This window comes from Humulus lupulus, chromosome 4, assembly GCF_963169125.1.
Source record: "Humulus lupulus chromosome 4, drHumLupu1.1, whole genome shotgun sequence".
NCBI lineage: Eukaryota > Viridiplantae > Streptophyta > Magnoliopsida > Rosales > Cannabaceae > Humulus > Humulus lupulus.
The window spans coordinates 238,706,314-238,720,566 of record NC_084796.1 but is presented as its reverse complement, the minus strand read 5'-3'; the positions used below and the strand labels follow the sequence as shown (position 1 = coordinate 238,720,566).

At 40.1% G+C, this 14,253-nt stretch overlaps 1 protein-coding gene across 1 annotated transcript; it reads right to left on the bottom strand.

Moving 5' to 3' along the window:
* Nucleotides 1-2,136: 2,136 nt before the first annotated feature.
* LOC133833044 (uncharacterized) lies at nucleotides 2,137-4,617 on the bottom strand. The gene is made up of 4 exons (XM_062263305.1): nucleotides 3,672-4,617; nucleotides 3,471-3,593; nucleotides 2,771-3,279; nucleotides 2,137-2,595 (listed from the first exon to the last, which is right to left on the bottom strand). Exons 1-4 carry the CDS (start codon nucleotides 4,615-4,617, stop codon nucleotides 2,137-2,139), a joined length of 2,037 nt encoding a protein of 678 aa, XP_062119289.1.
* Nucleotides 4,618-14,253: the final 9,636 nt, after the last annotated feature.

The following is a 14,253-nucleotide window of genomic DNA, read 5'->3' as shown; positions in this document are numbered from 1 at the left end:
GAAGACTTGGTTTCATAGCCTTTATTTCTCTGGGCAATTCGTTGATTCATCAGTGAGATTCTCCCTTTTTAATTTATCTGGTTTTTCATGTTGGAGTTTTTTTTTTCTTTTTTTTTTTACAAGGTAATAAGTCTAGTGATCTATTTATGCTATATATTATGATGTTATTGGGTAACCAGTTCCCTTACTGTTTGCTTTGTTGTAGTTCATTGGGTAACTAGTTACCCAAACATTGTAACTAGTTTTGTGTTGATGATGGTCACCAGTTACCCTTGTGTGACAAAGTTTTCTTGACTGTCATAGTAGATTTGTTTCTACCCATATCATTTTATAATCATGTATTTTTTTATTATGCAGCATATTGATGTGATGATGTATTACTTGAGGAGAAAGGTTAAATTGTCTAAAGATTTGAAGAGAAGAGTATCTATGACTAACACTTGTTTTGGGCAAAACATAGTGTTTATGTATGAAGATTTTAAGAAAAAAGGTAGTGGTGCATTTAAAATAGATGAAAGTTGCGTTGCTTTGAAGATAATGAAGGGGGAATCCATGTTTTGTGCAACTCATTGGAATTTGCTTGATGATGTTGTCATGCCTGTTAATGTGAAGGGTCTTATGCACTGGATTTTGTTGCACTTTAATGTACAGCAGAGATCTCTTACGGTGTATGATTCAATGTCTGGTGCAAAACATGAAAATCAGACTTTACCTGTTGTTGAGGCATTTGCTGTTTTGATTCCTCTTCTATTGGAGATGATTGATTTCTATGTTCGTAAAGATATTAATCTTGATGTTAGCCCGTATGATGTGGCAGAGAATGAGGCTTTGAAGTTGAGCATTGCTAAAGGCATTCCTCAACATACCGATTGGTTAGTTTGTTTATTTGATTTTAGTTTTTTTTTTTTTTTTTTTTGTGTTCTGTTTTGTTTATATGTTCTTAGTTTTTTTTTTTTTACTTTTTTCTATTATGCAGTGATTGTGAGGTATTTTCTACTTATTTTACTGAGCAAATAATTCTTGGGAAGGAGAATGAGATGCCTAAATATATTGATGTTCGTCTCCTTCGCAAAGACATTGTTGTCAGCTTGTACTATCATGGAAAGAACAAAGAACTTGAGGGATACTTAACTAGCGATGAGTTCACTGAGAAGCTTCTAGAGAGGAGACAGAAAAGAATAAAAATTGATGCTTAGGCTTTTAGTGATATTATATTTCTTTTGGTTTTTTATCTTTGCTACAACTGTAATTAAATGATGAATCAATTTCTAGTTTAACAGTTAGCTTTTTTAAATTTATGCTTATGTAAAACATTGAGATTCTTAAGGTCATTTTATATATACATATTAGTATATCATTTTGTTAATTCTTTTGCTGTAAGCGTTTGGAATAATGATTTAGAGGGTAACCAGGTACCCAGGTTGTTTATTTGCTAACATACCAAGGGTAACTGGTTACTTAATTGTTTTTTTTCCCCCATTGGTTTGTTGTTTTTGTATTTTTTTTCCACTGTTTTATGGAATAATTTGAATGAAACTAGTTCCCAGTTGGGTTGTTTAACTAATTTTATTGGTGATATTCGAGCAAGAATGATTTTGAGGGTAACCAGGTACTCAGGCTATTTGTTTCCTAATATACCGAGGGTAACTGGTTACTTAAGTGTTTTTTTTTTATTTTTCCCCTAAGCTTGTCTTTTTTATAGTTATGCAACCAGTTTATTAAGTTAATAGTAAAGTAACTTTAATATTATATGTAGAGGAGTTTGTGATAGAAGAAAGCAAAGGTTTTAATTTTTTTTTTACTTTTAGATTGTTATAGTGGGGTAATTTATCTTGTATTGAAACTTCAGGGTAACCAGTTACCTATATCGTTGTTTTTGTTGTTAATTTTTGGTAACTGGGTACAATCATTTTTTTTTCGTCATGGTTTTATTTATAGTGATGGTAGCATTGAAAAATAAGAAGCAAACAAATCCAAGAAATTATTTTGAAAGGATTTTATAAGTTTGCATAATCAATCAATGTGTTTCATTTTGAAACAATCTTATTAAAATATTGAATGATACTTGATGAATATGAAAGTCTCTCTCTCAATGAGTAAAGCTATGAAATGTTTGTTTTGCTATAGAATATGAATCTATGTCTTTGGCTTTTTCTGTTTGTTTGGCTTCTCATATGGAGGATTCCTGCAAGTCTTCCTGTTATGTCTTGGTTGTGCACATTTCCCACAGGTGATTATTACTTTATGTTCTCCTCTTGATCTTATTTGTTTCTTTCTTGGTCTTCCTGCAGGGATTGTTGCATTTGGAGGCAGCACTATTATGTCCAAGTGTTGTGGGAGATTCCATTCATCTTTATGGGGCAAAGGATGAACATTTTCTTGATACAATGCTTTCAACGATTCTGTTCTGTAGAATTTTGCACAATAATCATACACACTCAAGTTTCTCTTTGCAATGACAGCTACTGCATGGCCACAAGGTATTTCATCTTCTTGGAACCTATTGCAAGTACATGTTCTATTATGTATATTTACTGTGAAATTTATCCCCTTTTGATCACGAACTTGGTATTCTATTGTGTTGAAAGGCAAGACCTAAAAATAGTTTGTCATGAAATAGAATCAGATAATAAACATTTTAACTAGACTTAAGATTTAAAGTAACTAGTTATGCTTCTGTGTAAAAAAAAATTTCTTGTTGTTATGGAAGGTAACTGGTTACCATCTATTGACAGAATAAGGATTTGTAAGAATATGTTTAGTTGCATACCTCATACTTCATTTTTGAAACAATATCATGTCTCAATTCATTCTCTGTTGCTGTAGAGACTTTTGTGAATGTTCCATTTGCATTATTTGAGTTGTTCCAAACCCACTTTTGAACCAAACTTCTAAGGCATTCAACCAAGATATCAATGGGGAGATTTCTTGCAGCTTTTAGTGCAGCGTTGAGTGATTCTACAATGTTGGATGTCATCATGGTGTATCTTTTTGTTGGCGAGTATGATCTTGCCCAAGTTTCATACTTGGCTTTTTCTAAATAGGGCCTAATGCGTCTATCAATTCTATCAAGGCCTCTCATGTAGTGTTCACATTCTGTCTTTGTGTATGCTTTTGCTGCTGCAATGAATTTCATTTGTAGCTCTTCTCCATGGCTCCCATACTTGCCTTTCAAATTATTGAGTAAGTGAAACATGCAAGCTCCATGGAAAGCATTTGGGTACACCATATGTACTGCATTGTCTATGCTCTTATGTCTGTCAGAAACTATAGCCAATCCTGTGGAGTACAAATATTTTAAAATAAAAAAACAAAAATTAAGTATTTTTCAAAATTTTATTTTATTTTGGTGAAGGTAATCAGTTACATTGTTCAGATTCTAAAAGAAAAAGCATGTATTTGTGTATTTTGTTTTGGTAAAATGTTCCTATTTGTTTGTAAACAAGAATATATCGTTGAAGCTATCATACCTTCGAGTTCTCCATAGGTGTCTCGCAGTTTGGAGAAGAACCAAAGCCATGAGTTATCATTTTCAGAGTCTGCTATTCCAAAAGCCAACACGAAAATGTTGTTGTTTGAATCTAACGTTGATGCTGAAAATAGGGTACCACCATGTGCATTTTTCAAGAAAGTTCCATCAACAACAATTATAGGCCTCAAGTATCTCCAACCCTTGATTGAGTTAGAGAAAGCTATGTATAGGTATTTGAATCTATCTTCCTTGTCTGTGAGTAGGTGTGTTATTGTTCCTGGATTTGCTTGCTTCAACATGTAAAGATATATTGGCAACTTTTGATATGAATCATCGGGGTTCCCTCTTACTAGACGCAAAGCTTTCTCTCTTGATATCCATGCTTTTGTGTATCCCATAGTTACTCCGAAGTCATCATTCATATCATTCATGATGTCATTTGGAGTGTAATTTCTTTTGATTGACTTGTACTTATTCTTTATTAATTCCCCAACTACGATGCTTTTTGCTTGCCTATGGTCTTCCAAAACAATTTCAACAGAGCAAGTGTGATTTGGATTGCATTTCCGTACCTTGAATAAATCTTGATTTCTGTACTTAGATGCTCTCACCATCCATTTGCATGTTCCATCTGCGCAAGTAACTAGGTACTCTCTAGGTTCTGATCTTTTTGTTTTGAACTGGAAGTTATGCAGCATTGCATAGTAGCTAAGAGCTGATTTGACTGTGTTCTTATCCTTGTAAATTTGCCCTTGCTCTATTGTGTTCACTCTGTAATCAGATATTACTAGTTGGATTTCATCCAACTTCTTTTTTCTTTTTGTACTGTCCTCAATTATGAAATCAGCTACTTCTTCAGCAAAATGAGGTATGTATGACACATTTATGCCCTCATTTGTTGTGCTTGACATTCCTTCTTCAAGTAACATTTGTTCATTGATGGAAGCTTGGTTTGCTTGCATTAATAATGTCCCCACCTCCATTTCTGCTGCTGTAGCTTTCTGATTTGCTAATACAAGAAGGTTGTTTTCATTGCTTGATTCTTGAACTATAGTGACACACAATGGTAAATCTATTATTTTTGCAGCAACTTTTTTCTTTATTTCCAGAAAGAACAACACTGAATTTTCTGTTACAATCTTCATTGGTGGTGTTCCTTATTCTACTTGATAAGAAACTTCAATAGTTGCTGTTTTTTCCTTTATCTCCTTTTTTATCAAATTCACCAAGTTGTCAAGAGAACAATTTGGTGGTATTAATATCCCAGTCATTGTGTACCCTTGGTATTTGTTGTTTTCATTCCAATTGCCTCCATATTGAACCAAAGAAGTAATATTGTCCATATCTGTAAAATTTGGCAATTTTTTAAATAGTTAGTTGGTTCTAAATGGGCTAGGTAACTGGTTAACTTAATATTTAATCACATCTTCTTCTGAAACATTTAGCTTTTGTAGGGTAACTGGTCACACTTTGTTTTATATATTTTTTGTTTTTCCAATTAGTTATATATATTGACTGTTGTTGCAGTGTAACTTGTTACACTCAGTTTTACACATTGGCTTTTTTTTTTTTTGCAGGGTAACTGGTTACTTTAATATTGAATCATATATTGCCTATTTTTACACTTAGTTTTATATAGTTGTAATTTCCTCTTAGTTTTATTTATTGGTTGTTTTTCAGGGTAACTGGTTACCCTATTGCAGTAAATCTTCACAGCTACATCAAATAATTTTTTTTTTTAATTGTAAAGACAAATTAGAATGTAAAATTTTTAGAGTTCTTGTTTCTGGTCTATTTTTTTTGGTTAATCAATGTACACAAACCAGTGTGAAGGTAACTGGTTCCCTTAATCTGTAGTCCCATACCTTACTGAAACATTTAGTTGAATTTATTGATTATTTTTCCAAGTAACTGGTTGTCCTAATATTTTTTAATGTTTTGGCTGTTAAAATTCACACTAATATCAAATTATTCTTTTTATTGTAAAGACAAATTAGGATGTAAAAATTTCAGAGTTCTTGTCTCTTGTTTTTTTTTTTTTGGTTAATCAATGTACATAAACTAGTGAGCTTGGATAATTTTTTTCAATTTTTTAGTTTATAAATTGTTTGTGTTTTTTAGCAAGCACATTATGATCATGATCATTTTCATTATAATCAAGATAATAGTTCATCTATAATTTTTTATTTTGTATGCAAATAATATAGTTTTATGTAGAAGATTTAAGATAGTTTGCAAAAAAATAAAAAAAAAGAAGACAATAGAACAGAGTTGACAGAGGATACGGTTTCTTGCAAACCTTGGTTCTTGATCGTGTAGTGGATATGCAGGTCGCCGGAATCTTCAAAGATTGCAACTCGTATGATTGGAAGAATGTTGGAATTTTTTTGATTTCTGCAGAAAGGGACTAGTGCTTTAGTGATTAGATTTTTCTTAAATTTTTTTGGCAGAAGCTGAGGTCAAACCTTTGCTAGAGTTGGTTGATTGTTGTGGTGATCGCCGGAGATACGATTTGTTGCCGGATAAGAAAGCTATCACCGGAGAATGGAGTGCCGGAGATGGAAGGAATCTGCAGATAGTTACGTGGTTTTTGGAGAAAAGTTTGATCGTGTTTCAGGCATGAACAGATGAGCAGAGGAGGATTGAATTGGTAATTACATTTGTACCCATGTTTTGTGCTGATGTGTTGTTGTTTAAATTTCAATTGTCGTATGTACTTATTTTTCCCATAATCTAAGTTTTCCTTATATAAAATCTTCCATACATATTATAAAAAAAATGATTCCCATATTTTTGCTCAATTATGGCTAAAAAGCCATATTTATGAAAAATCCCCATAAAATTATTAGTCACCATTGGAACAGGGCCCAAATCTACCCTATATAATGATCTTCTCTGCTCCTATAACCTATATGTTATCCCAAAATTTGAAAATGATGATGTGGCAATAAAATTCACATGTGGCATAGATTAGTTGGGTGATCTGGCTTAGCAGTAGTCCAATGCATCAGTGAAGAGTTTGGACTGCTTGAGAGATGTCATAACCAAGCCAAATGCACCCGAGGGGAATACTTGGGCTAAGGTGTGCCCGGTCGGACCTTGGTCCAAGGATGGCATTCCAAGTGATTGGCTCGGACCCTAGTCCGAGGAGTGACCAAGTGATTGGCTCGGACCCTAGTCCGAGGAATGCCCCAAGTGATGGGCTCGGACCCTAGTCCGAGGAGAGGCCACAAGTGATTGGCTCGGACCCTAGTCCGAGGAGAGGCCACAAGTGATTGGCTCGGATCCTAGTCCGAGGAGTGTCCAAGTGATTGGCTCGGACCCTAGTCCGAGGAGTGCCCTAAGAGATGGGCTCGGACCCATGTCCGAGGAGAAGCCCCATGCATGGCTCGGACCTTAGTCCGAGGAGAGCCAAGGAGGGTGCCTCAGACCTTAGTCCGAGGAGAGCCAAGGAGAGTGTGGCTCGGACCTTGGTCCGAGGAGAATCAAGGAGAGTGTGGCTCGGACCTTGGTCCGAGGGTGTAACGCCCTGGTTACCCCAGAACAGTTACGGTGAACAGTGAACCGGAAATTTGACTCGCTACCCGAGTCCTTTGGCTAAAAACGTGATCTAGGTACTATTAACAGGTTAAGGTGAAAACCAATAAAAAGAGAAAGGGTACATTTCATCAAGTAAATAAACTGCTCGTGAGCCTTTTAAAATGTTTACAAGATGTTCATAATACAAAAGAGTCGCTACAGTTTCAAATTTACAATCCCCGCCGGCCTAAGCGGCAAAAATAGGGTAAACCCCTAGTCCCTCTGAGAACTCCTTGACCGTGGCAGTCAAGCGGCCCTGTATGTACATCACATCGTCCAAGCTCTCCACTCAAGGTTGGCCAAGCTTTTCCTTCCCTTTACCTGCACCACATAGCACCCATGAGCCAAGGCCCAGCAAGAAAACATAATAAAACATGATATAATATCAACAACGATCATAATAACCATCCAGGACTATCTGTCCAACAAATAGGTGACAATAGCCAAAAGTCACAGTAATGAGCATCGCTCCCTCTAGCCATGTGACGATAGGGTCACCAGGGCTTAACTGATAGGTGATCTCTTTCATAAGCTTGTTCAGGACAGGTGCATGGTGATTGGTCACCAACATAACCTTCCTCACGACTCTAGAGTCGAAACTATGGACAACGTCCCTTAGCCACGCGACAAACGGTCACCGGGGTCATACACCTTGGCTATAGTCATCTGGTCGTAGACCAGGCAAGTGCTTATAAGTTCTTCGACCTTAGGGTCGGTCCCGCATTAATGCCATAGAGCCATTCAATGCGTGATCATCGACTTTAGAGTCGGTCCCTGACTAGTCAGTGTCCCAAACAGGTAATCAGCGTTCACCAGCATTTAACATGCAATCCATGTCCACATAAATCAACCAACATGCCTCAATATCAAACCATGCATGTCATATACCTATACAGGGTGCAACTGTATTCATACACTGTTTTCTTACCTCTGGTTCGAGTGAGAATTATTATATGAACGACCCCTGAGAACGATCAACCTTTAAATTCCTTGACGGTCACCTGGTCATAACCAAAATATAGGATTCATCAATAAAAATGATAACTGAGGGTTCCCAAACCAAGATCTAGCCTACGGGACATCAAACATAACTCAACTAGGTACTAGGTTCAACCCGAGGCCTAAGGTTTGAATCCCCAAGCTAAAAACATGCTTTTGGCTAAATCTGCCTTGATGGGTCGCGGCTCACCAGAGCCATGCCGCGGCTCACCCTCCTGACAGGGCCATTTTCACATTTTGAGCCATCATAGGCCGCGGCACGCCATAGACAGGCCGCGACTCATTACGCAAAACAGCCAAGAACCAGCACGCACCAGCCAACTCTCCCCTGCGTTTTCCCTTGGAACTAACCTTTCAAACCAACTCCAAACCTCCTCCAAACACTCAATTAAACCCCCAAATAACACCCATAGCTCACCCTCATCAAACCCCAATCAAAACAACACAAAAACCCCCTTTGATTCTCACTTCCCACATCAAAAACCATGAATTGAAAACTAAAACGAAAAACAGAAGCATGAATAAAACTAGTGGCTAAAACTCACCTTGGAACCGGTTTTGAACCTTCCTTACAAGCTAAACCAAGTCCCCAATCCAGCCCTTAAGTTTCCCTAGCTTGAATCTCCACCAAGAACTCAAAACCCTCAAAGGAAAAGTGAGGAAGATGATGTACGGGAATGGAGGAAGCAAACCCCTGTTTTTGTTCTGTTTATTCCACCACCTTCTACAGCCACTTAAGTCTCATATATCCACCCCTAAAATGACCAAAATACTCTTGTGTCATTTAAATCCTTTCAAGCTAACTCTAGGGGTAAAATTGGTACATTCCGCTAAACCCGTTAATTATAATTAACGCTTCCCAATTCCCGCTAATCTCAATATCCTCAAACACCAATAATTCACATCCCGTTACCCTAAAATCCCCGGTAACGCTATAACCATTAATATCACCCCGAGACTCACCCCGAGCCCCGAGCTCAAACCTATTATGACCAGACCGATAAATCCCGCTCAATGATCGTCTCATGTCGGAGTACTCGAACCAATACACATTATAATGTGGTCTCACAATATATCATTAACACACAAACAAATATTCAATTGTACCCTCAACGGGCCAAATTACCAAAATACCCCTGTGAACAAATGTGGACTCACATGCACGCATTTAACATCATATTATAATATAATTATCATAAACATGCATAAACACATTTAATGGCATAATTAAACAGTTATGGCCCTCCCGGCCTACTAATCCAGCCATTAACCATAATAGGGAATCCGGGGCATTACAACTATCCCCTCCTTACAGAAATTTCGTCCTCGAAATTTACCTGAACATCTCGGGAAACTGACTCCGCATATCAGACTCCAGCTCCCAGGTCGCTTCCTCGACCTTGCTATTCCTCCACAATACCTTAACTAAAGGTATCGTCTTGTTCCTGAGGACTTTATCCTTCTGATCAAGTATCTGAATAGGCTGCTCCTCAAAGGAGAGATCTGGCTCAAGCTCCAGATCTTCATAACTCAAAACATGTCTCTCATCAGACACATACCTCCGAAGAGCGGATACATGAAATACATTATGCACGGCCGACAACGCCGGAGGCAAAGCTAGCCTGTAAGCCACTTGACCAATCCTCTCCAGGATCTCAAATGGACCTACAAACCTGGGACTCAGCTTGCCTTTCTTCCTAAACCTTTTCACCCCTTTCCATGGCGAGACTCTAAGGAAGACATAGTCTCCTACCTGGAACTCCACGTTCCTGCGTTTGGGATCTGCATAGCTCTTCTGTCAACTTTGGGAAGTAAGCATCCGAGCTTTAATCTTATCAATAGCCTCACTGGTCCTCTGAACCGCCTCAGGACCCAAGTATCTCCTTTCACCTGTCTCATCCCAATGAATGGGAGATCTACACTTCCTACCATATAGCATCTCATAAGGTGCAACACCAATGGTAGACTGGTAACTGTTATTGTAGGAGAATTCTATCAAAGGCAGATACTTACTCCATGACCCACCAAAGTCCAGCACACATGCCCGCAGCATGTCCTCCAATATCTGGATCGTCCTCTCAGATTGCCCATCTGTCTGAGGATGATAAGCTATACTGAACTTTAGTCGTGTACCCATGGCTGTCTGTAAACTCTTCCAAAACTTGGAAGTGAATGTAGGGTCCCGATCTGACACGATCGACCTAGGAGCTCCATGGAGGCGCACGATCTCTCTCACATAGAGATCTGCATACTGGTCAACGGTATAAGTAGTCCTCACTAGTAGAAAGTGAGCTGACTTGGTATAGCGATCCACTATCACCCAAATGGAATCATGCTGACCAACTGTCCTGGGCAAGCCCACCACAAAGTCCATTGTGATGTCTTCCCACTTCCACTCTGGAATATCCAGAGGCTGCAGTAACCCTGCCGGCCTCTGATGCTCAGCCTTGACCTGCTGACATGTCAAACACTTAGCCACATACTCCACTACATCTCTCTTCATCCCTGGCCACCAATACAATGATCTCACATCCTGATACATCTTCGTGGTGCCTGGATGCAAAGAGTAAGGTGTAGTATGAGATTCATCCAGAATCTCCTGCCTCAATGCAGTGTCTAACGGAACACATATTCTCCCCTTGTACCTCAGCAACCCCAAATCAGACACTGTATAATCCCTGGATGCTCCAGCCAAGACATCCTCTCTAATCTTGATCAGCTGTGGATCACCCAACTGACCCTCTTTAATCCTCTCTAACAGCGTAGACTGTAGCGTAATATTGGCCAACTGGCCCACCAGCAACTCTATACCAGCTCTGGTCATATCATCAGCCAACTCTCTGGCTATCAGCCTAATACCATGAATCTGTCTCGGACTCTTCCGGCTTAAAGCATCTGCTACCACGTTGGCTTTCCCTGGGTGATACAGAATCTCACAATCATAATCTTTCACTAATTCCAGCCAACGCCTTTGCCTCATGTTCAAGTCCTTCTGGGTGAAGAAGTACTTCAGGCTCTTGTGGTCTGTATAAATCTCACACTTCTCTCCATAGAGATAGTGCCTCCATATCTTTAAAGCAAAAACCACTGCTGCCAACTCTAAGTCATGAGTAGGATACCTCTTCTCGTACTCCTTCAGCTGACGAGAAGCATAAGCTATAACTCTCTCTGATTGCATCAAAACACAGCCCAAACCCTGATGAGAAGCATCGCAGTATATCACAAACTTCTCCTGGTCTGTCGGAAGACTCATAACTGGAGCTGTAATCAACCTCTGTTTCAACTCTTGGAAGTTGTTCTCACATTTGTCTGACCACACAAACTTCTGACCTTTGCGTGTCAGCTCAGTCAACGAAGTAGTAATCTTTAAGAACCCTTCCACAAAACGCCTGTAATACCCTGCCAATCCAAGGAAACTTCTAATCTCAGAAGAATTCTTTGGCCTTGGCCAATCTCTGACCGCTTCAATCTTTGATGGATCCACTTTAATCCCCTCCTTACTGACAATATGCCCAAGGAAGGACACCTGAGACAACCAGAATTCACACTTCTTGAACTTTGCAAACAATCTGTGTTCTCTCAACCTCTGCAGAACCAACCTCAGATGACGCTCATGCTCTGACTCAGTCTGAGAATATACCAGAATATCATCGATAAAAACGATCACAAACTGGTCTAAATAATCCTTGAACACCTTGTTCATCATATCCATGAAAGCGGCAGGGGCATTAGTCAATCCAAACGACATAACTAGAAACTCATAATGCCCATACCTAGTGCGAAAAGCGGTCTTCGGTATGTCTCCCTCCTTGACCCTCAACTGATGATAACCAGAACGAAGGTCGATCTTAGAGAATACTGTCTTACCCTGCAATTGATCAAACAGATCATCTATCCTTGGCAAAGGATACCGGTTCTTAATTGTCAGCTTATTCAGTTCTCTATAATCTATACACATCCTCAGAGAACCATCTTTCTTCTTCACAAACAAAACTGGCGCACCCCAAGGTGAAAAGCTAGGTCTGATAAAACCCAAATCCAACAGCTCTTGCAGCTGTACCTTTAATTCTTTCAACTCAGCTGGGGCCATTCTGTATGGTGCTCTAGACACTGGCTCCGTCCCTGGGGCCAGTTCTATAACGAACTCAATCTCTCTGTGTGGTGGCAACCCTGGCAGATCCTCTGGAAACACATCCAGAAACTCACATACAAGTCCAGTATCCTCTGGTCTCACTGGCACGACCTGGGTGGTATCTACCACACTGGCTAAGAATCTAATGCAACCCCCTTGCAATAAATCCCTAGCCCTCAATGCTGAAATCATAGGAATACGGGGTCCATGCACAGTACCAACAAATACAAAAGGATCCTCACCCTCAGGCTCAAAGGTGACCATCTTCCTTCTGCAGTCAATGGTTGCCCCATACTTGGCTAACTAGTCCATACCTAGTATCATATCAAAGTCAGTCATAACTAACTCTATAAGATCCATTGACAACTCTCTGCCCTCTACTATCACTGGCAAAGATCTGACCCACCTCCTGGATACAACCAGCTCCCCAGTGGGTAACAAAGTACCAAACCCCACAGCATAGAAATCACAAGGTCTACACAGCCTATCAATAACACTACTAGCAACAAAGGAATGTGTAGCACCAGAGTCAATCAATACATTATAAGCAGTTCCTGCACTAAGAAGCTGACCTGTAACAACTGAGGGGGAAGCCTCAGCTTCTGCCTAAGTCAATGCAAACACTCGCGCTGGGGCTGAGCTGTCTGCCTTCCTGGGCTCTTCCTTTCTTGCCTTAGGGCAATCCTTTTTTAGATGACCCACTGCTCCACAAGAGAAGCAGGCCCTTGCTTTACACTCTCCCAAGTGATGCCTCTTGCATCTAGGACACTCGGGATAAGACTTCCAGGCTTCACTGCCCCCAGGACGACCTATTGTAACACCACGAGGTCTCCTGTCAGGACCTGGAACTGGGAAGGTATCAGGAACCTTCCTCTTCTGATCACTGGGGCCAACACCCCTACCAGAACCCACAAATGGAGGACCTGGCCTCCTGAAATCCCTTCTGGCTGCATTTTCACGGCAGATCTTAATCTCTGCAGTTTCATCTGTAAGTGCCTTCTCCACCACCTGTGCATAAGTAGTCACTCCTGCCACAGTGGTGATGCGCACATCTCGGGCTAACCTGGGCTGTAGCCCCTGTAAGAAATGCTCTCTCCTGGTCCCATCAGTGGGCACCAACTCCTTGGCAAACTTTGCCAAACGGTCAAACCTTAAGGCATACTCGGTCACTGATAAGTTTTCCTGAAGTAGCCTCATAAATTCATCAGCCTTCGCCGCTCTAATAGCGTCATTATAGTACTTTTCATTGAACAAGGCCTGAAATTCCTCCCAGCTCAGGAGATTAACATCCTTGGTCTGACCAACCACTTCCCACCAAATCCGGGCATCTTCCCGAAACATATAGGCAGCACAGGCCACCCTCTCAGTACCAACTACCTTCATAAAGTCAAGAACAGTGGTAATCATGCTCATCCATTGTTCAGCTTTGGTGGGATCAGCACTGCCTTCAAACACAGGAGGTTGCTGTTTTCTGAACCACTCATAAAGAGGTTCCAATCTGTTTTCAACCCCAGGCAGTGGCCCAATAACTGGCACCGGCACAGAAGGTGCCTCTGCAACACTGGCCACCACAGGCACTTGCTGCTGTCTTAGGAGATGAAGCTCCTCTCCCTGTTTAGTCACTATAGCCTGCAAATCATTAAACATCTGCTGCCAGTTTGCAGGTGCTGGCTGTGGAACCTGAGATTGGTCATTCACTTGACCCTGACTACTGTCATTATTCTGACCCTGACCACTCTGGCCAGCTAAGGTGCCTGTCTGTTCTGGGTTCATTCTGTCACCGATACCTTACTGAAACAATAATCAATACGGTCATTCAGGTAGTAATAACTAAACCTCTTGTCGCCTTACGGTCCAAGAACAACAGACAATTATCACATTCCACAGTCATTCAATATTCACAATCAGATACATGTTCATGGCATTCAGCACTCAGCATGTATCACATAATAACCCATAAACAACCATACTAATAAGCAGGTGCCAGCAATCTCAGTACTAATCAGTACACATTTGCTGTGGATATAATATTTCAAGGCACAGGCTCAACATAGTATCTCATGCACACAGG